Source organism: Phasianus colchicus, chromosome 40 (genome assembly GCF_987193195.1).
Source record: "Phasianus colchicus chromosome 40, bPhaCol1.hap1.1, whole genome shotgun sequence".
Classification (NCBI taxonomy): domain Eukaryota; kingdom Metazoa; phylum Chordata; class Aves; order Galliformes; family Phasianidae; genus Phasianus; species Phasianus colchicus.
In genome coordinates this window covers 2,096,234-2,120,103 of record NC_143475.1, presented here as the reverse complement: position 1 = coordinate 2,120,103, position 23,870 = coordinate 2,096,234, and the positions used below count along the sequence as shown (strand labels likewise).

Here is a 23,870-nt window from a genome sequence, read left to right as displayed (position 1 = left end):
CTGCTTTAGAGCCCTCAAAGGCTCCACCCGGAAGGGGCGGGGCTAAGCGCAGACCACGTGACGCGGAAATCCGGCCGCACGCGCGTCCACTTCCGGGTTTTAGCAGCCGCTTCTTTTAAAGCGGCCGCGAAGGCGCCATCCGGAAGGGGCGGGGCGAAGCGCAGACCACGTGACGCCGTCCGTACGGAAGCGGGGGGGGTTCGCACAGATCACGTGACGCCGTCCGTACGGAAACGGCGAGGGGGGGTGGGGGGGAGTTCGCACAGATCACGTGACGCCGTCCGTACGGAAGTTGCCGTACTGACACACTGACCACGTGACGCGGAAGTCCGGCCAATCCCGAGTCCACTTCCGGTTTCTCGCCGCCGCCGCCGCTCTTAAAGGGGCCGCAACGCGGCGCGGCCGTTTGCGGGTTTTTGGGTTTTTTTTTGGGGGGGGGGGGAGGGGATTTTTTGGGGTGAATTCGGGGGATTTGGGGTTTTTTGTTGTTTTTTTTTTAGGGGGGCGATGGCGGGGGGCGGCGCGAACGTGTTCCTCTACGTCCCCAACGTCATCGGTGAGTGCGGGGCGTGGGGGGAAATTGGGGGATTTGGGGGAATTTGGGGGATTTGGGGGAATTTGGGGGGAAATTGGGGGAAAATTGGGGGATTTGGGGGAATTTGGGGAGGGGAGGTGGAGGGGATTTGGGGTGAAATTTGGGGGGGTCATGGGACACAGTGGGGCACAGTGGGATTCAATGGGATCCTGTGGGGCACAATGGGGCTCTATGGGGCCCCATAGGACACAATGGGGCTCTATGGGGCACAATAGGATTCAATGGGGCACAATGGGATCCTATGGGGCTCTGTGTGACCCTATGGGGCACAGTGGGGCACAGTAGGTCTCTATAGGGCACAATGGGGCTCTATGGGGCACAGTGGGGCACAATAGGATCCTATGGGGCTCTGTGGGGCTCTATGGGGCACAATAGGATTCTATGGGGCATAATAGGATCCAGTGGGGTTCTATAGGATGCTATGGGGCACAGTGGGGCTCTCTGGGGCACAATAGGGCACAACAGGACCCTATGGGGCACAATGGGACACAATTGGATCCTATGGGGCACAGTGGGTCCAATGGAGCACAATGGGACTCAATGGGGCGCTGTTTGGGGCACAATGGGTCTCTATGGGGCACAACGGGAGCCAATGGGGCGCTGTGTGGGGCACAATAGGACTCTATGGGGCACAATGGGACCCAATGGGCCAATCTATGGGGCGCAATGGGACCCAATGGGGCGCTGTGTGGGGCACAGTGGGGCACAATGGGCCAATCTATGGGGCACATTAGGAGCCAATGGGGTCCCATAGGACCCTATGGGGCGCTGTGTGGGGCACAATGGGTCTCTATGGGGCACAATAGGACCCAATGGGCCAATCTATGGGGCACAATGGGACCCAATGGGGAACAGTAGGTGTCTATGGGGCACAATGGGTCTCTATGGGGCACAGTGGGACCCAATGGGCCAATTTATGGGGCACAAGGGGTCCCAATGGGGTGCAGTGTGGGGCACAATGGGGCTCTATGGGGCACAATGGGTCTCTATGGGGCACAATGGGGCGCAGTGTGGGGCACAATGGGGCACAATGGGTCTCTATGGGGCACAATGGGGCCCAATGGGGTGCTCTATGGGGTACAATGGGGCTCTATGGGGCAGAAGGGGATCCAATGGGGAACAGTGGGGCTCTATGGGGCACAATGGGTCTCTATGGGCCAATCTATGGGGCACAATGGGACCCAATGGGGAACAGTAGGTGTCTATGGGGCACAATGGGCCTCTATGGGGTACAATGGGACCCAATGGGCCAATCTATGGGGCACAAGGGGTCCCAATAGGGCGCCGTGTGGGGCACAATGGGGCACAATGGGAGCCAATGGGCCAATCTATGGGGCACAGTGGGGCCCAATGGGGTGCAGTGTGGGGCACAATGGGGCTCAATGGGGCACAATGGGGCTCTATGGGGCAGAAGGGGATCCAATGGGGCGCAGTGTGGGGCACAATGGGGCGCAGTGTGGGGCACAATGGGGCACAATTGGTCTCTATGGGGCACAATAGGACTCTATAGGGCACAATGGGGCGCAGTGTGGGGCACAATGGGGCACAATGGGTCTCTATAGGGCACAATGGGGCCCAATGGGGTGCAGTGTGGGGCAGAATGGGGCTCTATGGGGCACAATGGGGCTCTATGGGGCAGAAGGGGATCCAATGGGGAACAGTGGGGCTCTATGGGGCACAATGGGGCTCTATGGGGCAGAAGGGGATCCAATGGGGAACAGTGGGGCTCTATGGGGCACAATAGGACTCTATGGGGCACAATGGGACCCAATGGGCCAATCTATGGGGCACAATGGGTCTCTATGGGGCACAATGGGGCCCAATGGGGCGCACCCGTTTGCAGGCTACGTTCGGGTGCTGCTGGCCGCCGCGTCGGTGCTGCTGATGCCGCGCTCCCCGCTCCCCGCCGCGCTGTGCTACGGCCTCAGCGCCGCCATGGACGCCGTGGACGGGATGGCCGCGCGGTGGCTCGACCAGGGTGGGCGGGACTTCCGGCGGCGACTTCCGGGGGGGGCTTCCGGGATGGGAAGGGTTTCGGGGAACGGCGGCTTCCGGGAGAGGGAGGGGCTTCGGGGTTGGACTTCCGGAAGGGGAGGGGCTTTCGGGTGGTTGGGACTTCCGGACGGGGAGGGGCTTCGGGTGGACGGGACTTCCGGAAGAGGCGAGGCTTCGGTGGAGGGTGGGGTTTCATGGGGGCGGGACTTCCGGGACGGGAAGGGCTTGGGGACACAGCGGCTTCCGGGAGAGGGAGGGGCTTCGGGGTTGGACTTCCGGACGGGGAGGGGCTTTGTGTGGCTGGGACTTCCGGAAGGGGTGTGGCTTCGGGGGGCGAGGACTTCAGGGAGGGGCGGAGCTTCGAGAGTGGAAGAGAGGCGTGAGGGGGGTGGGACTTCCGGGAGGGGAGAGGCTTTGGGGATGGGCTGAGCTTTCCGGAAGAGGCGGGGCTTCGGTGGAGGGTGGAGGACCGGAACAGGGAGGGGCTTCGGGTTGAGACTTCCGGGAGGGGCGGGGCTTCAGTGGGGGTGGGGACAACCGGATAGGGCGGAGCTTCGGGTTGAGACTTCCGGGAGGGGCAGGGCTTCCGGCTGCTTGGACTTCCGGGAGGGGCGGGGCTTCGGGGGACGGGTACTTCCGGGAGAGGGCGGGGCTTCGGGGAGAGCACTGCTTCGAGAGAGGGAGGGGCTTCCGGGTGGGACTTCCGGAAGAGGCGGGGCTTGTGTGGAGGGCAGCGTTTTGTCGGCCTAGGACTTCCGGGAGGGGCGGGGCTTCGGTGCAGGGCGTGACCCTTGACCCCCTGACCGCGTGACCCCTGACCTTTGTCCCCAGGTTCCTACACTGGCCTCCATAACAGCTCCCCCCCCCCCAAGCTCTCCCTGCACCTCCTCGGTTTCCTGACGCCTCGACCTCCCGACCCTTGACCCCTCGTGACCCTTGACCCCGTGCCCTTTGACCCGCAGGCTCCCGGCTGGGCGCCATGTTGGACATGCTGACGGATCGCTGCTCCCTGCTGTGCCTGCAGCTCAACCTGGCCCTGCTTTACCCCAGCGCCGCCCCGCTGCTGCAGCTCAGCGTCTGCCTCGACGTCGCCAGCCATTGGCTGCACATGCACACGTGGGCGGGGCTTAAAGGGGGGCGGGGCTTCGGGAGTGGGCGGGGTTTCGAGGGCTAAAGCTGGGGAAAATGGAGGCCAGCCATTGGCTGTGTGTGAACACGTGGGCAGGGCTTGGAAGGGGGGCGGGGCTTGGGAAGGGGGCGGGGCTTAGAGGCAAACGTTGGGGGAAGCGAAGGCAGCCATTGGCTGAGTGTGAGCACGTGGGCGGGGCTTAAAGGCGGCGGGGCTTCGGGACGGGGCGGGGCTTCGAGGGCTAAAGCTGGGGAAAATGGAGGCCAGCCATTGGCTGTGTGTGAACGAGTGGGCAGGGCTTGGAAGGGGGCGGGGCTTGGTGGGGGGGGCCGGAGCTTGGTGGGGGGCGGGCCTTAGAGGACTGAGTTTGGGGAAAGCGAAGGCAGCCATTGGCTGTGCATAAGCACGTGGGCGGGGCTTAAAATGGGGCGGGGCTACAGGACGGGGCGGGGCTTCGAGGGCTAAAGTTGGGGAAAGCGAGGCCAGCTATTGGCTGTGTGTGAAAACGTGGGCGGGGCTCCCCAATGGGGGGGCTTCGGGAGGGGGCGGGGCTTCGAGGCTAAAGCTGGGGAAAGTGAGGCCAGCCATTGGCTGTGTGTGAACACGTGGGCAGGGCCTGGAAGGGGGGTGGGGCTTGCCGTTGGGGGCGGGGCTTCGGGAGGGGGCGGGGCTTCACGGGCTGAGGTTGGAAATACGGAAGGCAGCCATTGGCTGAGCATGAACACGTGGGAGGGGCTTAAAAGGGGGGGTTGGGTAGGGGGCGGGGCTTAAGAGGGCTGATGTTGGGGGAATGGAAGGCAGCCATTGGCTGCGAGTGAGCACGTGGGCGGGGCTTAAAGGGGGCGAGGCCTGACGGTGGGGGCGGGGCTTGGGGAGGGGGGCGGGGCTTCAAGGGCTAAAGTTGGGGAAAATGGAGGCCAGCCATTGGCTGCGTGTGAACACGTGGGCAGGGCTTGCCGAAGAGGGGGGCGGGGCTTGGCGCTGTGGGCGGGGCTTGGGGAGGGGGGCGGGGCTTAGAGTGCTAAAGTTGGGAAAATTGGGGCCCGCCATTGGCTGTGCTTGCAGATGTGGGCGTGTCTTTGCGTGGGGGGTGTGGTCACGTGGAAGGGGGGCGTGGCTCATCGAGGGGGCGGGGTCTCATCAGTCCCCGCCCCCTTTTTGTTTCCCCCCCCCCCCCCCCACACAGCACCACGTTGGAGGGGGGCGAGAGCCACAAAAATGTGGGGCAGGGGGAGAATCGGCTGCTGCAGCTCTACTATGGGCACAAGGTGCGTGTGGGGCGGGGGGGGGGCGGATGTGGGGCTGGGGGGGGCGGATGTGGGGCGGGGGGGGCGGATGTGGGGCTGGGGGGGGCTGGGGGGGCGGATGTGGGGCGGGGGGGGCAGATGTTGGGCTGGGGGGGGGCGGATGTGGGGCTGGGGGGGGATGGGGGGTGGATGTGGGGCTGGGGGGGGCAGTTATGGGGTGGGGGGGGCGGATGTGGGGCTGGGGGGGGATGGGGGGCTGGAGGGGGCGGATGTGGGGCTGGGGGGGGCGGATGTGGGGTGGGAGGGCGGATGTGGGGCTGTGGGGGGCGGATGTGGTGCCGGGGTGGGTGGATGTGGGGCTGGAGAGGGCGGGTGTGGGGCGGGGGGGGCGGATGTGGGGCTGGGGGCGGCTGGGGGGGTGGATGTGGGGCTGGGGGGTGCGGATGTGGGGTGGGGGGGGACGGATGTGGGGCTGGGGGGGGGTGGGGGGGGTGGATGTGGGGCTGGGGGGGGCAGTTATGGGGTGGGGGGGGGGCGGATGTGGGGCCGGGGGGGGTGGATGTGGGGCTGGGGGGGGGATGTGGGGCTGGAGGGGACGGATGTGGGGCGGGGGGGGCGGATGTGGGGCTGGGGGGGGGCGGATGTGGGGCGGAGGGGGCAGATGTGGGGCTGGGGGGGGCGGGTGTGGGGCGGGCCACTGATATAGGAGCAGCTATGGGGCAGGGGAGGGCAGCTATAGGGTAGTAGGGGGCAGCTATGGGGCACAGGGGCAGTTATGGGGCAGGGGGGGCTGTTACGGGGCTGGGGGCTTCAGTTATAGGGCAGGGAAGCAGATATGGGGCTGGGGGGGGCAGTTATGGGGTTGGTGGGGGACTTATATGGGCGCAGCTGTGGGGCAGGAGAGAGCAGATATAGGGCATTGGGGGGGCAGTTATGGGGCTGGGGGGGCAGTTATGGGGCAGGGGGGGCAGTTATGGGGCTGGGAGGGACAGTTATGGGGCAGGGAGAGCAAATATAGGGCATTGGGGGGGCAGTTATGGGGCTGGGGGAGCAGTTATGGGGCAGGGGGGGACAGTTATGGGGTTGGGGGGCTGATATGGGGGTAGCTGTGGGGCAGGAGAGAGCAAATATAGGTTTGGAAGAGCAGCTATGGGGCAGGAGAGAGGAGATATAGGGCATTGTGGGGCAGTTATGGGGCACAAGGGCAGTTATGGGGCTGGGGGGGGCAGATATGGGCACTGATATAGGAGCAATTATGGGGCAGGAGAGAGCAATTGTGGGGCAGTGGGGGGCAGCTATGGGGCAGGAGAGAGCAGATAGAGGGTGGGGGGGCAGTTATGGGGCTGGGGGGGCAGTTATGGGGCGGGAGGGGGGCAGTTATGGGGCTGGGGGAGCAGTTATGGGGCAGGGGGGCAGATATGGGGTTGGGGGGCTGATATGGGGGCAGCTGTGGGGCAGGAGAGAGCAAATATAGGACTGGAAGAGCAGCTATGGGGCAGGAGAGAGGAGATATAGGGTATTGGGGGGGCAGTTATGGGGCAGGGCGGCAGTTATGGGGCAGGGGGGGGCAGTTATGGGGCTGGGGGGGCGGTTATGGGGCTGGGGCGGGCAGTTATGGGGCTGGGGGGGCAGTTATGGGGCAGGGAGGGCAGTTATGGGCACTGATATAGGAGCAATTATGGGGCAGGAGAGAGCAATTGTGGGGCAGTGGGGGGCAGCTATGGGGCAGGAGAGAGCAGATAGAGGGTGGGGGGACAGTTATGGGGCAGGGGGGCAGTTATGGGGCTGGGGGGGTCGGTTATGGGGCAGGGGGGGTAGATATGGGGCAGGGGGGGCAGATATCGGGTTGGGGGGCTGATATGGGGGCAGCTGTGGGGCAGGAGAGAGCAAATATAGGACTGGAAGAGCAGCTATGGGGCAGGAGAGAGCAGATATAGGACTGGAAGAGCAGCTATGGGGCAGGAGAGAGCAGATATAGGGCATTGGGGGGGCAGTTATGGGGCAGGGGGGGCGGTTATGGGGCAGGGGGGGCAGTTATGGGGCTGGGGGGGGGCAGTTATGGGGCAGCCCCACATTTTTGTTGCCCCATAGGCGCTGCTGTTCACCGTGTGTGCAGCCAATGAGGGTTTCTTCTGCTGCCTCTACCTGGAGTTCTTCTATGGGGGGAGCTGGGGTGAGTTGGGGGGCTGCGGGGTGGGGGGGGGGGTTTGAGGGGGTGTGGGGGGCTGTGGGGGGGAAGTGGGGGGTCTATGGGGGGCTGTGGGGGGAAAAAGGGGGACTAGGGGGGTTATGGGGGGGAAAAGGGGTTATGGGGGGCTGTGGTGGGGAAAAAGGGGGCTATGTGGGGGTTACGGGGGGAGAAAACAGGGTTATGGGGGGCTGTGGGGGGGAATAGGGGGGCTATGGGGGTTATGGGGGGAAAAAGGGGGTTATGGGGGTTATGGGGGGGAAATAGGGGGGCTGTGGGGGTTATGGGGGGAAAAAAGGGGTTATGGGGGGGAATAGGGGGGGCTTTGGGGGCTATGGGGGGAAAAAGGGGGTTATGGGGGGGAATAGGGGGGCTGTCGGGGGGATGTGGGGCGCTATGAGGGTCATAGGGGGGGAAAAAGGGGGTTATGGGGGGAGGAGGGGGTTATGGGGAGCTATGGGGGTTATGGGGGGGAAAAGGGGGTTATGGGGGTTATGGGGGGGGGAAAAGGGGTTATGGGGGGCTGTGGGGGGGAATAGGGGGGCTGTAGGGGGTTATGGGGGGAAAAAGGGGGTTATGGGGGGGAATAGGGGGGCTGTCGGGGGGATGTGGGGCGCTATGAGGGTCATAGGGGGGGAAAGGGGGGTTATGGGGGGAGGAGGGGGTTATGGGGAGCTATGGGGGTTATGGGGGGGAAAAGGGGGTTATGGGGGTTATGGGGGGGGAAAAGGGGTTATGGGGGGCTGTGGGGGGGAATAGGGGGGCTGTAGGGGGTTATGGGGGGAAAAAGGGGGTTATGGGGGGGAATAGGGGGGCTGTGGGGGGGATGTGGGGGGCTATGGGGGTCATAGGGGGGGAAAGGGGGGTTATGGGGGGCGATGGGGGGGAAACGAGGGGCTATGGGGGGATGTGGGACGCTATGGGGGGCTATGGGGTCTATGGGGGGGAAATGGGGAGCTATGGGGGATGTGGGGGCTATGGGGGGGGAAATGGGGCGGTGTGGGGGGCTATGGGGTCTATTGGGGGATTTGGGGGGGCTATGGGGTCTATGGGGGGGATATGGGGGGCTATGGGGGATGTGGGGGCTATGGGGGGGGGGAAATGGCGGTGTGGGGGGCTATGGGGTCTATGGGGGGGCTATGGGGGGCTATGGGGTCTATGGGGGGGAAATGGGGGGCTATGGGGGATGTGGGGGCTATAGGGGGGGAAATGAGGGGCTATGGGGGGATGTGGGGGGCTATGGGGTCTATGGGGGGGATTTGGGAGACTATGGGGGAAATGGGGGAGAAATGGGGGGATGTGGGGGACTGAGGGGAAATGAGGGGCTATGGGGGGATGTGGGACGCTATGGGGGTCTCTGGGGGGGCTATGGGGTCTATGGGGGGGAAATGGGGAGCTATGGGGGATGTGGGGGCTATGGGGGGGAAATGGGGCGGTGTGAGGGGCTATGGGGTCTATTGGGGGATTTGGGGGGAAATGGGGGGTTATGGTGGGGATATGGGGGCTATGGGGGATGTGGGGGCTATAGGGGGGGAAATGAGGGGCTATGGGGGGCTGTGGGGGGCTATGGGGTCTATGGGGGGGATTTGGGAGGCTATGGGGGAGAAATGGGGGGATGTGGGGGGCTATGAGGGGAAATGTGGGGCTATGGGGGGGATGTGGGGGCTATGGCGGGGGGAAATGGGGCGGTGTGGGGGGCTATGGGGTCTATTGGGGGATTTGGGGGGGCTATGGGGGGTTATGGGGGGGATATGGGGGATGTGGGGTCAGTGGGGGGGGAAATGGGGCGGTGTGGGGGGCTATGGGGTCTATGGGGGGGCTATGGGGGGCTATGGGGTCAATGGGGGGGGAAATAGGGAGATGTGGGGGGGCTATGGGGGAAAACGGGGGGCTATGGGGGGGATATGGGGGGCTATGAAGGATGGGGGTCGTTGGGAGGCGGGGGGGGTGAACTCGTGAGGCCGTGACCTTTGACCCTTGCCCTCTGACCCCCAGGCCTGGGCGCCCTGCGGGCGGCTCTGCTGCCATTGGCCGTGCTGAAGGCGCTGCTCAACGCCCTGCAGCTGCAGGCGGCCGCCCGGCGCCTGGCGGCCATTGACCTCAGGGACAGGAAGAAGCGCTGACCACGCCCACCCCCCTTTAAGCCACGCCCCCTCCCCGCCCCCAAAAAGGCCACGCCCCCGTAGGCCACGCCACGCCCCCCCCCCCAAGTCACATCCAATGGGGAAGTGTCGTCGTGAGGGGATAAGCATCCCATAAGCCACGCCCACAAACGCTTAGGCCACGCCCACAAGGCTTAGGCCACGCCCACTTGAAAAGGCCATGCCCCCAGAGGCCACGCCCCCCCCAATTCACATCCAATGGAGAAGAGTTGTTATGAGGGGATAAGCATCCCATAAGCCACGCCCACAATGCTTAGGCCACGCCCACTCGAAAAAAGGGCACGCCCCCAGAGGCCACACCTCCCCCAAGTCACATCCAATGGGGAAGTGTCGTCGTGAGGGGATAAGCATCCCGTAAGCCACGCCCACAACGCTTAGGCCACGCCCACTCGAAAAGGCCACGCCCCCAGAGGCCACGCCCCTTCCAAGTCACATCCAATGGGGAAGTGTCGTCGTGAGGCGATAAGCATCCCATAAGCCACGCCCACAATGCCTAGGCCACGCCCACTAAAAGGCCACGCCCATAGGCCACGCCCCTTCCAAGTCACATCCAATGGGGAAGTGTCGTCGTGAGGCGATAAGCATCCCATAAGCCACGCCCACAATGCCTAGGCCACGCCCACTAAAAGGCCACGCCCCCATAGGCCACGCCTCCCCCAAGTCACATCCAATGGAGGAGTGTCGTCATGAGAGGATAAGCATTCCATAAACCACGCCCACAAAGGCTAGGCCACGCCCACTAAAAAGAACACGCCCCCGTAGGCCACGCCCCCCCAAGTCACATCCAATGGAGGAGTGTCGTCATGAGGGGATAAGCATCCCATAAGCCACGCCCACAAAGGCTAGGCCACGCCCACTAAAAAGGCCACGCCCTCCACAGGCCACGCCTCCCACCCCAATTCAATCCAATGGAGAAGTCCCATAATGAGGGCATGTGTATCCCATAAGCCACGCCCACAACGCGTAGGCCACGCCCACTCGAAAAAAGGGCCACGCCCTCCAGAGGCCACGCCCCCATCGGCCACGCCTCCCACCCCAATTCAATCCAATGGAGAAGTCCCATAATGAGGGCATATGTATCCCATAAGCCACGCCCACAATGCTAAGGCCACGCCCACTCAGCAGGCCACGCCCCCTGTAGGCCACGCCCACCACCCCAATCCAATCCAATGGAGAAGTCCCATAATGAGGGCATATGTATCCCATAAGCCACGCCCACAACGCTCAGGCCCCGCCTACTCGGACAGGCCACGCCCCCTTTAAATAAAGAATGGAGCGGTCACGTGATCCTGGCTTTGGGGTCCCATATTTGGGGGGGGGTCCCGTTTTGGGGTCCCGTTTGCGGTCCCATAATTTTGGGGTCCCATTTTGGGGTCCCATATTTTAGGGTCCCACTTTAGGGTTCCCATATTTGGGGTCCCACTTGGAGGTCCCATATTTTTGTGGTCCCATATTTGGTGTCCCATTTTGGGGTCCCATATTTTTGGGGTCCCATATTTGGGGTCCCATTTTGGGTTCCCATATTTTTGGGGTCCCATATTTTAGGGTCCCTCTTTAGGGTTCCCATATTTGGGGTCCCATTTTGGGGTCCCATATTTGGGGTCCCACTTGGAGGTCCCATATTTTTGTGGTCCCATATTTGGTGTCCCATATTTGTGGTCCCATTTTGGGGTCCCATATTTTAGGGTCCCACTTTAGGGTTCCCATATTTGGGGTCCCACTTGGAGGTCCCATATTTTTGTGGTCCCATATTTGGTGTCCCATTTTGGGGTCCCATATTTTTGGGGTCCCATATTTGGGGTCCCATTTTGGGTTCCCATATTTTTGGGGTCCCATATTTTAGGGTCCCTCTTTAGGGTTCCCATATTTGGGGTCCCATTTTGGGGTCCCATATTTGGGGTCCCACTTGGAGGTCCCATATTTTTGTGGTCCCATATTTGGTGTCCCATATTTGTGGTCCCATTTTGGGGTCCCATATTTTAGGGTCCCACTTTAGGGTTCCCATATTTGGGGTCCCACTTGGAGGTCCCATATTTTTGTGGTCCCATATTTGGTGTCCCATATTTGGGGTCCCATATTTTTGGGGTCCCATATTTGGGGTCCCATTTTGGGTTCCCATATTTTTGGGGTCCCATATTTTAGGGTCCCTCTTTAGGGTTCCCATATTTGGGGTCCCATATTTTTGGGGTCCCATATTTGGTGTCCCATTTAGAGGTCCCATGGGACCAGGGTGGGCTATGGGGGGGCTATAGGGGATCTATGGGGTCAAGGGGAGTCTATGGGGTGGGGGTGGGGGGTCGATGGGGGAGTTATGGGGCTCTATGGGGTCTGTTGGGATCTATGGGGCTCTATGGGGTCTCTCTGGTTCTTTGGGGCTCTATAGGGTCTGAGAGTCTCTATGGGGCTCTATGGGGCTCTATGGGGTCTGTTGGGATCTATGGGTCTCTATGGGTCTCTATGGGGTCTGTTGGGATCTATGGGTCTCTATGGGGCTCCATGGGTCTCTATGGGTCTCTATGGGGCTCTATGGGTCTCTATGGGGCTCCATGGGTCTCTATGGGTCTCTATGGGGCTCCATGGGTCTCTATGGGACTCTATGGGTCTCTATGGTGTCTATGGGCTTCTATGGGTCTCTATGGGTCTCTATGGGGTTCTATGGAGGCTTTTGGGATCTATGGGTGTCTGTGGGTCTCTATGTGTCCCTATGTGTCCCTATGTGTCCCTATGTGTCCCTATGTGTCCCCATGTGTCCCTATGTGTCCCTATGTGTCCCCATGTGTCCCCATGTGTCCCCATGTGTCCCTATGTGTCCCTATGGGCCCCTATGTGTCCCTATGTGTCCCCATGTGTCCCCATGTGTCCCTATGTGTCCCTATGTGTCCCCATGTGTCCCCATGTGTCCCCATGTGTCCCTATGTGTCCCTATGGGCCCCTATGTGTCCCTATGTGTCCCCATGTGTCCCCATGTGTCCCTATGTGTCCCTATGTGTCCCCATGTGTCCTCATGTGTCCCCATGTGTCCCCATGTGTCCCCATGTGTCCCTTTGTGTCCCCATGTGTCCCCATGTGTCCCTATGTGTCCCCATGTGTCCCCATGTGTCCCATGTGTCCCCATGTGTCCCTATGTGTCCCCATGTGTCCCCATGTGTCCCTATGTGTCCCCATGTGTCCCTATGAGTCCCTATGAGTCCCCATGTGTCCCTATGTGTCCCTATGTGTCCCTATGTGTCCCCATGTGTCCCCATGTGTCCCTATGTGTCCCCATGTGTCCCCATGTGTCCCCATGTGTCCCCATGTGTCCCCATGTGTCCCTATGTGTCCCCATGTGTCTCCATGTGTCCCCATGTGTCCCCATGTGTCCCTATGTGTCCCCATGTGTCCCCATGTGTCCCATGTGTCCCCATGTGTCCCTATGTGTCCCTATGTGTCTCTATGTGTCCCCATGTGTCCCCATGTGTCCCCATGTGTCCCTATGTGTCCCCATGTGTCCCCATGTGTCCCCATGTGTCCCTATGTGTCCCTATGGGCCCCTATGTGTCCCTATGTGTCCCTATGTGTCCCCATGTGTCCCCATGTGTCCCCATGTGTCCCTATGTGTCCCTATGTGTCCCTATGTGTCCCCATGTGTCCTCATGTGTCCCCATGTGTCCCCATGTGTCCCTATGTGTCCCCATGTGTCCCTATGTGTCCCTATGGGCCCCTATGTGTCCCTATGTGTCCCCATGTGTCCCCATGTGTCCCTATGTGTCCCCATGTGTCCCCATGTGTCCCCATGTGTCCCCATGTGTCCCCATGTGTCCCTATGTGTCTCTATGTGTCCCCATGTGTCCCCATGTGTCCCCATGTGTCCCTATGTGTCCCTATGTGTCCCCATGTGTCCCCATGTGTCCCCATGTGTCCCCATGTGTCCCTATGTGTCCCCATGTGTCCCCATGTGTCCCCATGTGTCCCTATGTGTCCCCATGTGTCCCCATGTGTCCCTATGTGTCCCCATGTGTCCCATGTGTCCCTATGTGTCTCTATGTGTCCCCATGTGTCCCTATGTGTCCCCATGTGTCTCCATGTGTCCCCATGTGTCCCCATGTGTCCCCATGTGTCCCTATGTGTCCCCATGTGTCCCCATGTGTCCCATGTGTCCCCATGTGTCCCTATGTGTCCCCATGTGTCCCCATGTGTCCCTATGTGTCCCTATGTGTCTCTATGTGTCCCCATGTGTCCCCATGTGTCCCCATGTGTCCCTATGTGTCCCTATGTGTCCCCATGTGTCCCCATGTGTCCCCATGTGTCCCTATGTGTCCCCATGTGTCCCCATGTGTCCCCATGTGTCCCTATGTGTCTCTATGTGTCCCCATGTGTCCCCATGTGTCCCCATGTGTCCCTATGTGTCCCTATGTGTCCCCATGTGTCCCCATGTGTCCCTATGTGTCCCCATGTGTCCCCATGTGTCCCTATGTGTCCCTATGTGTCCCCATGTGTCCCCATGTGTCCCCATGTGTCCCTATGTGTCCCCATGTGTCCCCATGTGTCCCTATGTGTCCCCATGTGTCCCCATGTGTCCCCATGTGTCCCTATGTGTCCCCATGTGTCCCCATGTGTCCCCATGTGTCCCTATGTGTCCCCATGTGTCCCCATGTGTCCCTATGTGTCCCTATGTGTCCCCATGTGTCCCCATGTGTCCCCATGTGTCCCTATGTGTCCCTATGTGTCCCCATGTGTCCCCATGTGTCCCCATGTGTCCCTATGGGCCCCTATGTGTCCCTATGTGTCCCTATGTGTCCCCATGTGTCCCCATGTGTCCCTATGTGTCCCTATGTGTCTCCATGTGTCCCCATGTGTCCCCATGTGTCCCCATGTGTCCCCATGTGTCTCCATGTGTCCCCATGTGTCCCCATGTGTCCCCATGTGTCCCTTTGTGTCCCCATGTGTCCCCATGTGTCCCCATGTGTCCCCATGTGTCTCCATGTGTCCCCATGTGTCCCCATGTGTCCCTATGTGTCCCTTTGTGTCCCCATGTGTCTCCATGTGTCCCCATGTGTCCCCATGTGTCCCCATGTGTCCCCATGTGTCCCTATGTGTCCCTATGTGTCCCCATGTGTCTCCATGTGTCCCTATGTGTCCCCATGTGTCCCCATGTGTCCCATGTGTCCCTATGTGTCTCTATGTGTCCCCATGTGTCCCTATGTGTCCCCATGTGTCCCCATGTGTCCCCATGTGTCCCCATGTGTCCCCATGTGTCCCATGTGTCCCTATGTGTCCCTATGTGTCTCTATGTGTCCCCATGTGTCCCCATGTGTCCCCATGTGTACCCATGTGTCCCCATGTGTCCCTTTGTGTCCCCATGTGTCCTCATGTGTCCCCATGTGTCCCCATGTGTCCTCATGTGTCCCCATGTGTCCCTATGGGTCCCTATGTGTCCCCATGTGTCCCCATGTGTCCCCATGTGTCCCTATGTGTCCCTATGTGTCTCTATGTGTCCCCATGTGTCCCTATGTGTCCCTATGTGTCCCTATGTGTCCCCATGTGTCCCCATGTGTCCCTTTGTGTCCCCATGTGTCCCTATGTGTCCCCATGTGTCCCATGTGTCCCCATGTGTCCCTATGTGTCCCCATGTGTCCCCATGTGTCCCCATGTGTCCCTATGTGTCCCTATGTGTCCCCATGTGTCCCCATGTGTCCCCATGTGTCCCCATGTGTCCCTATGTGTCTCTATGTGTCCCCATGTGTCCCTATGTGTCCCTATGTGTCCCTATGTGTCCCCATGTGTCCCCATGTGTCCCCATGTGTCCCCATGTGTCCCTATGTGTCCCCATGTGTCCCATGTGTCCCCATGTGTCCCTATGTGTCCCCATGTGTCCCCATGTGTCCCCATGTGTCCCTATGTGTCTCTATGTGTCCCCATGTGTCCCTATGTGTCCCTATGTGTCTCTATGTGTCCCTATGTGTCCCCATGTGTCCCCATGTGTCCCTATGTGTCCCTATGTGTCCCCATGTGTCCTCATGTGTCCCCATGTGTCCCCATGTGTCCCCATGTGTCCCTTTGTGTCCCCATGTGTCCCCATGTGTCCCTATGTGTCCCCATGTGTCCCCATGTGTCCCATGTGTCCCCATGTGTCCCTATGTGTCCCCATGTGTCCCCATGTGTCCCTATGTGTCCCTATGTGTCTCTATGTGTCCCCATGTGTCCCCATGTGTCCCCATGTGTCCTCATGTGTCCCCATGTGTCCCCATGTGTCCTCATGTGTCCCCATGTGTCCCTATGGGTCCCTATGTGTCCCCATGTGTCCCCATGTGTCCCCATGTGTCCCTATGTGTCCCTATGTGTCTCTATGTGTCCCCATGTGTCCCCATGTGTCCTCATGTGTCCCCATGTGTCCCTATGTGTCCCTATGTGTCCCCATGTGTCCCTATGTGTCCCTTTGTGTCCCCATGTGTCCCTATGTGTCCCCATGTGTCCCTATGTGTCCCCATGTGTCCCTATGTGTCCCTATGTGTCCCCATGTGTCCCTATGTGTCCCCATGTGTCCCCATGTGTCCCTATGTGTCCCTATGTGTCCCCATGTGTCCCCATGTGTCCCCATGTGTCCCTATGTGTCCCCATGTGTCCCCATGTGTCCCCATGTGTCCCTATGTGTCCCTATGTGTCCCCATGTGTCCCCATGTGTCCCCATGTGTCCCTATGTGTCCCTATGTGTCCCTATGTGTCCCCATGTGTCCCCATGTGTCCCTATGTGTCTCCATGTGTCCCCATGTGTCCCCATGTGTCCCCATGTGTCCCCATGTGTCCCCATGTGTCCCTTTGTGTCCCCATGTGTCCCCATGTGTCTCCATGTGTCCCCATGTGTCCCCATGTGTCCCTATGTGTCCCTTTGTGTCCCCATGTGTCTCCATGTGTCCCCATGTGTCCCCATGTGTCTCCATGTGTCCCTATGGGCCCCTATGTGTCCCTATGTGTCTCTATGTGTCCCCATGTGTCCCTATGTGTCCCCATGTGTCCCCATGTGTCCCCATGTGTCCCCATGTGTCCCTATGGGCCCCTATGTGTCCCTATGTGTCTCTATGTGTCCCCATGTGTCCCCATGTGTCCCCATGTGTACCCATGTGTCCCCATGTGTCCCTTTGTGTCCCCATGTGTCCTCATGTGTCCCCATGTGTCCCCATGTGTCCTCATGTGTCCCCATGTGTCCCTATGGGTCCCTATGTGTCCCCATGTGTCCCCATGTGTCCCCATGTGTCCCTATGTGTCCCTATGTGTCTCTATGTGTCCCCATGTGTCCCTATGTGTCCCTATGTGTCCCTATGTGTCCCCATGTGTCCCCATGTGTCCCTTTGTGTCCCCATGTGTCCCTATGTGTCCCCATGTGTCCCATGTGTCCCCATGTGTCCCATGTGTCCCCATGTGTCCCTATGTGTCCCTATGTGTCCCCATGTGTCCTCATGTGTCCCCATGTGTCCCCATGTGTCCCCATGTGTCCCTTTGTGTCCCCATGTGTCTCTATGTGTCCCCATGTGTCTCTATGTGTCCTCATGTGTCCCCATGTGTCCCTATGTGTCCCCATGTGTCCCCATGTGTCCCATGTGTCCCCATGTGTCCCTATGTGTCCCCATGTGTCCCCATGTGTCCCTATGTGTCCCTATGTGTCTCTATGTGTCCCCATGTGTCCCCATGTGTCCCCATGTGTCCTCATGTGTCCCCATGTGTCCCCATGTGTCCTCATGTGTCCCCATGTGTCCCTATGGGTCCCTATGTGTCCCCATGTGTCCCCATGTGTCCCCATGTGTCCCTATGTGTCCCTATGTGTCTCTATGTGTCCCCATGTGTCCCTATGTGTCCCTATGTGTCCCTATGTGTCCCCATGTGTCCCCATGTGTCCCTTTGTGTCCCCATGTGTCCCTATGTGTCCCCATGTGTCCCATGTGTCCCCATGTGTCCCTATGTGTCCCTATGTGTCCCCATGTGTCCTCATGTGTCCCCATGTGTCCCCATGTGTCCCCATGTGTCCCTTTGTGTCCCCATGTGTCCCCATGTGTCCCTATGTGTCCCCATGTGTCCCCATGTGTCCCATGTGTCCCCATGTGTCCCCATGTGTCCCTATGTGTCCCTATGTGTCTCTATGTGTCCCCATGTGTCCCCATGTGTCCCCATGTGTCCCTATGTGTCCCTATGTGTCCCTATGTGTCTCTATGTGTCCCCATGTGTCCCTATGTGTCCCCATGTGTCCCTATGTGTCCCTATGGGTCCCTATGTGTCCCCATGTGTCCCTATGTGTCCCCATGTGTCCCTATGTGTCCCTATGGGCCCCTATGTGTCCCCATGTGTCCCTATGTGTCCCCATGTGTCCCTTTGTGTCCCCATGTGTCCTCATGTGTCCCCATGTGTCCCCATGTGTCCTCATGTGTCCCCATGTGTCCCCATGTGTCCCTATGGGTCCCTATGTGTCCCCATGTGTCCCTATGTGTCCCCATGTGTCCCTATGTGTCCCCATGTGTCCCTATGTGTCCCTATGTGTCCCCATGTGTCCCCATGTGTCCCCATGTGTCCCTATGTGTCCCTATGGGCCCCTATGTGTCCCTATGTGTCCCTATGTGTCCCCATGTGTCTCCATGTGTCCCCATGTGTCCCCATGTGTCCCCATGTGTCCCCATGTGTCCCTATGTGTCCCCATGTGTCCCTATGTGTCCCTATGTGTCCCCATGTGTCCCCATGTGTCCCTATGTGTCCCCATGTGTCCCCATGTGTCCCTATGTGTCCCTATGTGTCCCCATGTGCCCCTATGTGTCCCCATGTGTCCCCATGTGTCTCCATGTGTCCCCATGTGTCCCCATGTGTCCCCATGTGTCCCCATGTGTCCCCATGTGTCCCTATGTGTCCCTATGTGTCCCCATGTGTCCCCATGTGTCCCCATGTGTCCCTATGTGTCCCCATGTGTCCCCATGTGTCCCTATGTGTCCCTATGTGTCCCCATGTGCCCCTATGTGTCCCCATGTGTCCCTATGTGTCCCCATGTGTCCCTATGTGTCCCTATGTGTCCCCATGTGTCCCCATGTGTCCCCATGTGTCCCTATGTGTCCCTATGTGTCCCCATGTGTCTCCATGTGTCCCCATGTGTCCCCATGTGTCCCCATGTGTCCCTATGTGTCCCCATGTGTCCCCATGTGTCCCTATGTGTCCCTATGTGTCCCTATGGGCCCCTATGTGTCCCCATGTGTCCCTATGTGTCCCCATGTGTCCCCATGTGTCCCCATGTGTCCCTATGTGTCCCCATGTGTCTCCATGTGTCCCCATGTGTCCCCATGTGTCCCTATGTGTCTCCATGTGTCCCCATGTGTCCCTATGTGTCCCCATGTGTCCCCATGTGTCCCTATGTGTCTCCATGTGTCCCCATGTGTCCCTATGTGTCCCCATGTGTCCCCATGTGTCCCCATGTGTCCCCATGTGTACCCATGTGTCCCCATGTGTCCCTTTGTGTCCCCATGTGTCCTCATGTGTCCCCATGTGTCCCCATGTGTCCTCATGTGTCCCCATGTGTCCCTATGGGTCCCTATGTGTCCCCATGTGTCCCCATGTGTCCCCATGTGTCCCTATGTGTCCCCATGTGTCCCCATGTGTCCCTATGTGTCCCTATGTGTCTCTATGTGTCCCCATGTGTCCCTATGTGTCCCTATGTGTCCCTATGTGTCCCTATGTGTCCCTATGTGTCCCCATGTGTCCCCATGTGTCCCCATGTGTCCCTATGTGTCCCTATGGGCCCCTATGTGTCCCCATGTGTCCCTATGTGTCCCCATGTGTCCCTATGTGTCCCTATGTGTCCCCATGTGTCCCCATGTGTCCCCATGTGTCCCTATGTGTCCCTATGTGTCCCCATGTGTCTCCATGTGTCCCCATGTGTCCCCATGTGTCCCCATGTGTCCCTATGTGTCCCCATGTGTCCTCATGTGTCTCCATGTGTCCCCATGTGTCCCCATGTGTCCCTATGTGTCCCCATGTGTCCCTATGTGTCCCCATGTGTCCCCATGTGTCCCATGTGTCCCTATGTGTCCCTATGTGTCCCCATGTGTCCCTATGTGTCCCTATGTGTCCCCATGTGTCCCTATGTGTCCCCATGTGTCCCCATGTGTCTCCATGTGTCCCCATGTGTCCCCATGTGTCCCTATGTGTCTCCATGTGTCCCCATGTGTCCCTATGTGTGCCCATGTGTCCCCATGTGTCCCCATGTGTCCCTATGTGTCCCCATGTGTCCCCATGTGTCTCCATGTGTCTCCATGTGTCCCCATGTGTCCCTATGTGTCCCCATGTGTCCCCATGTGTCCCCATGTGTCCCCATGTGTACCCATGTGTCCCCATGTGTCCCTTTGTGTCCCCATGTGTCCTCATGTGTCCCCATGTGTCCCCATGTGTCCTCATGTGTCCCCATGTGTCCCTATGGGTCCCTATGTGTCCCCATGTGTCCCCATGTGTACCCATGTGTCCCTATGTGTCCCCATGTGTCCCCATGTGTCCCATGTGTCCCCATGTGTCCCTATGTGTCCCCATGTGTCCCCATGTGTCCCTATGTGTCCCTATGTGTCTCTATGTGTCCCCATGTGTCCCTATGTGTCCCTATGTGTCCCTATGTGTCCCCATGTGTCCCCATGTGTCCCTATGTGTCCCTATGTGTCCCTATGGGCCCCTATGTGTCCCCATGTGTCCCTATGTGTCCCCATGTGTCCCTATGTGTCCCTATGTGTCCCCATGTGTCCCTATGTGTCCCCATGTGTCCCCATGTGTCCCCATGTGTCCCTATGTGTCCCTATGTGTCCCCATGTGTCTCCATGTGTCCCCATGTGTCCCCATGTGTCCCCATGTGTCCCTATGTGTCCCCATGTGTCCTCATGTGTCTCCATGTGTCCCCATGTGTCCCCATGTGTCCCTATGTGTCCCCATGTGTCCCCATGTGTCCCATGTGTCCCTATGTGTCTCTATGTGTCCCCATGTGTCCCTATGTGTCCCCATGTGTCCCCATGTGTCCCCATGTGTCCCCATGTGTACCCATGTGTCCCCATGTGTCCCTTTGTGTCCCCATGTGTCCTCATGTGTCCCCATGTGTCCCCATGTGTCCCCATGTGTCCCTATGTGTCCCCATGTGTCCCTATGTGTCCCCATGTGTCCCCATGTGTCCCATGTGTCCCTATGTGTCCCTATGTGTCCCCATGTGTCCCTATGTGTCTCTATGTGTCCCCATGTGTCCCTATGTGTCCCCATGTGTCCCCATGTGTCCCCATGTGTCCCCATGTGTACCCATGTGTCCCCATGTGTCCCTTTGTGTCCCCATGTGTCCTCATGTGTCCTCATGTGTCCCCATGTGTCCCTATGGGTCCCTATGTGTCCCCATGTGTCCCCATGTGTCCCCATGTGTCCCTATGTGTCCCCATGTGTCCCCATGTGTCCCATGTGTCCCCATGTGTCCCTATGTGTCCCCATGTGTCCCCATGTGTCCCTATGTGTCCCTATGTGTCTCTATGTGTCCCCATGTGTCCCTATGTGTCCCTATGTGTCCCTATGTGTCCCCATGTGTCCCCATGTGTCCCATGTGTCCCCATGTGTCACTATGTGCCCCTATGTGTCCCCATGTGTCCCCATGTGTCCCCATGTGTCCCTATGTGTCCCCATGTGTCCCCATGTGTCCCTATGTGTCCCTATGTGTCCCTATGTGTCCCCATGTGTCCCCATGTGTCCCCATGTGTCCCTATGTGTCCCCATGTGTCCCCATGTGTCCCTATGTGTCCCTATGTGTCCCCATGTGCCCCTATGTGTCCCCATGTGTCCCTATGTGTCCCCATGTGTCCCTATGTGTCCCTATGTGTCCCCATGTGTCCCCATGTGTCCCCATGTGTCCCTATGTGTCCCTATGTGTCCCCATGTGTCTCCATGTGTCCCCATGTGTCCCCATGTGTCCCCATGTGTCCCTATGTGTCCCCATGTGTCCCCATGTGTCCCTATGTGTCCCTATGTGTCCCTATGGGCCCCTATGTGTCCCCATGTGTCCCTATGTGTCCCCATGTGTCCCCATGTGTCCCCATGTGTCCCTATGTGTCCCCATGTGTCCCCATGTGTCCCCATGTGTCCCTATGTGTCCCCATGTGTCCCCATGTGTCCCCATGTGTCCCTATGTGTCCCTATGTGTCCCCATGTGTCTCCATGTGTCCCCATGTGTCCCCATGTGTCCCTATGTGTCCCCATGTGTCCCTATGTGTCCCCATGTGTCTCCATGTGTCCCCATGTGTCCCCATGTGTCCCCATGTGTCCCTATGTGTCCCCATGTGTCTCTATGTGTCCCCATGTGTCCCCATGTGTCCCCATGTGTCCCTATGTGTCCCCATGTGTCCCCATGTGTCCCATGTGTCCCCATGTGTCCCTATGTGTCCCCATGTGTCCCTATGTGTCCCCATGTGTCTCTATGTGTCCCCATGTGTCCCTATGTGTCCCCATGTGTCCCCATGTGTCCCCATGTGTCCCCATGTGTACCCATGTGTCCCCATGTGTCCCTTTGTGTCCCCATGTGTCCTCATGTGTCCCCATGTGTCCCCATGTGTCCTCATGTGTCCCCATGTGTCCCTATGGGTCCCTATGTGTCCCCATGTGTCCCCATGTGTCCCCATGTGTCCCTATGTGTCCCCATGTGTCCCCATGTGTCCCATGTGTCCCCATGTGTCCCTATGTGTCCCCATGTGTCCCCATGTGTCCCTATGTGTCCCTATGTGTCTCTATGTGTCCCCATGTGTCCCTATGTGTCCCCATGTGTCCCCATGTGTCCCTATGTGTCCCCATGTGTCCCTATGTGTCCCATGTGTCCCTATGTGTCTCTATGTGTCCATATGTGTCCCCATGTGTCCCCATGTGTCCCTATGTGTCTCTATGTGTCCCCATGTGTCCCTATGTGTCCCCATGTGTCCCCATGTGTCCCTATGAGTCCCCATGTGTGCCCATGTGTCCCCATGTGTCCCTTTGTGTCCCCATGTGTCCCCATGTGTCCCTATGTGTCCCCATGTGTCCCCATGTGTCCCATGTGTCCCTATGAGTCCCCATGTGTCCCCATGTGTCCCCATGTGTCCCCATGTGTCCCCATGTGTCCCTATGTGTCCTTATGTGTCCCTATGTGTCCCCATGTGCCCCTATGTGTCCCCATGTGTCCCTATGTGTCCCCATGTGTCCCTATGTGTCCCTATGTGTCCCCATGTGTCCCTATGTGTCCCTATGTGTCCCTATGGGCCCCTATGTGTCCCCATGTGTCCCTATGTGTCCCCATGTGTCCCTATGTGTCCCTATGTGTCCCCATGTGTCCCCATGTGTCCCCATGTGTCCCCATGTGTCCCTATGTGTCCCCATGTGTCTCCATGTGTCCCCATGTGTCCCCATGTGTCCCCATGTGTCCCTATGTGTCCCCATGTGTCTCTATGTGTCCCCATGTGTCCCCATGTGTCCCTATGTGTCCCCATGTGTCCCTATGTGTCCCCATGTGTCCCCATGTGTCCCTATGTGTCCCCATGTGTCTCTATGTGTCCCCATGTGTCCCTATGTGTCCCCATGTGTCCCCATGTGTCCCCATGTGTCCCCATGTGTCCCCATGTGTCCCTTTGTGTCCCCATGTGTCCTCATGTGTCCCCATGTGTCCCCATGTGTCCTCATGTGTCCCCATGTGTCCCTATGGGTCCCTATGTGTCCCCATGTGTCCCCATGTGTCCCCATGTGTCCCTATGTGTCCCCATGTGTCCCCATGTGTCCCATGTGTCCCCATGTGTCCCTATGTGTCCCCATGTGTCCCCATGTGTCCCTATGTGTCCCTATGTGTCTCTATGTGTCCCCATGTGTCCCTATGTGTCCCCATGTGTCCCCATGTGTCCCTATGTGTCCCCATGTGTCCCTATGTGTCCCATGTGTCCCTATGTGTCTCTATGTGTCCATATGTGTCCCCATGTGTCCCCATGTGTCCCTATGTGTCTCTATGTGTCCCCATGTGTCCCTATGTGTCCCCATGTGTCCCCATGTGTCCCTATGAGTCCCCATGTGTGCCCATGTGTCCCCATGTGTCCCTTTGTGTCCCCATGTGTCCCCATGTGTCCCTATGTGTCCCCATGTGTCCCCATGTGTCCCATGTGTCCCTATGAGTCCCCATGTGTCCCCATGTGTCCCCATGTGTCCCCATGTGTCCCTATGTGTCTCTATGTGTCCCCATGTGTCCCTATGTGTCCCTATGTGTCCCTATGTGTCCCCATGTGCCCCTATGTGTCCCCATGTGTCCCTATGTGTCCCCATGTGTCCCTATGTGTCCCTATGTGTCCCCATGTGTCCCCATGTGTCCCCATGTGTCCCTATGTGTCCCTATGTGTCCCCATGTGTCTCCATGTGTCCCCATGTGTCCCCATGTGTCCCCATGTGTCCCTATGTGTCCCCATGTGTCCCCATGTGTCCCTATGTGTCCCTATGTGTCCCTATGGGCCCCTATGTGTCCCCATGTGTCCCTATGTGTCCCCATGTGTCCCCATGTGTCCCCATGTGTCCCTATGTGTCCCCATGTGTC

The 23,870-nt window shown here is 59.1% G+C and overlaps 1 protein-coding gene across 3 annotated transcripts; it reads left to right on the top strand.

The window, feature by feature from the left end:
- The first annotated feature begins 439 nt into the window (after positions 1 to 439).
- On the top strand, positions 440 to 10,603 carry CDIPT (CDP-diacylglycerol--inositol 3-phosphatidyltransferase). Of its 3 annotated transcripts, none has more exons than XR_016461365.1 (7): positions 440 to 556; positions 2,439 to 2,573; positions 3,553 to 3,706; positions 4,906 to 4,987; positions 7,058 to 7,139; positions 9,150 to 9,454; positions 9,574 to 10,603. XR_016461365.1 is itself a non-coding variant. In XM_090130353.1 (6 exons), exons 1-6 carry the CDS (start codon positions 508 to 510, stop codon positions 9,275 to 9,277), a joined length of 630 nt encoding a protein of 209 aa, XP_089986479.1. In that variant the 5' UTR covers positions 440 to 507; the 3' UTR covers positions 9,278 to 10,603. The 3 variants fall into 3 exon arrangements, 1 of the variants encoding a protein (XP_089986479.1); XR_016461366.1 differs by having other exon boundaries at positions 9,150 to 9,713; positions 10,181 to 10,603; XM_090130353.1 differs by having other exon boundaries at positions 9,150 to 10,603.
- The last annotated feature ends 13,267 nt before the right edge of the window (positions 10,604 to 23,870 follow it).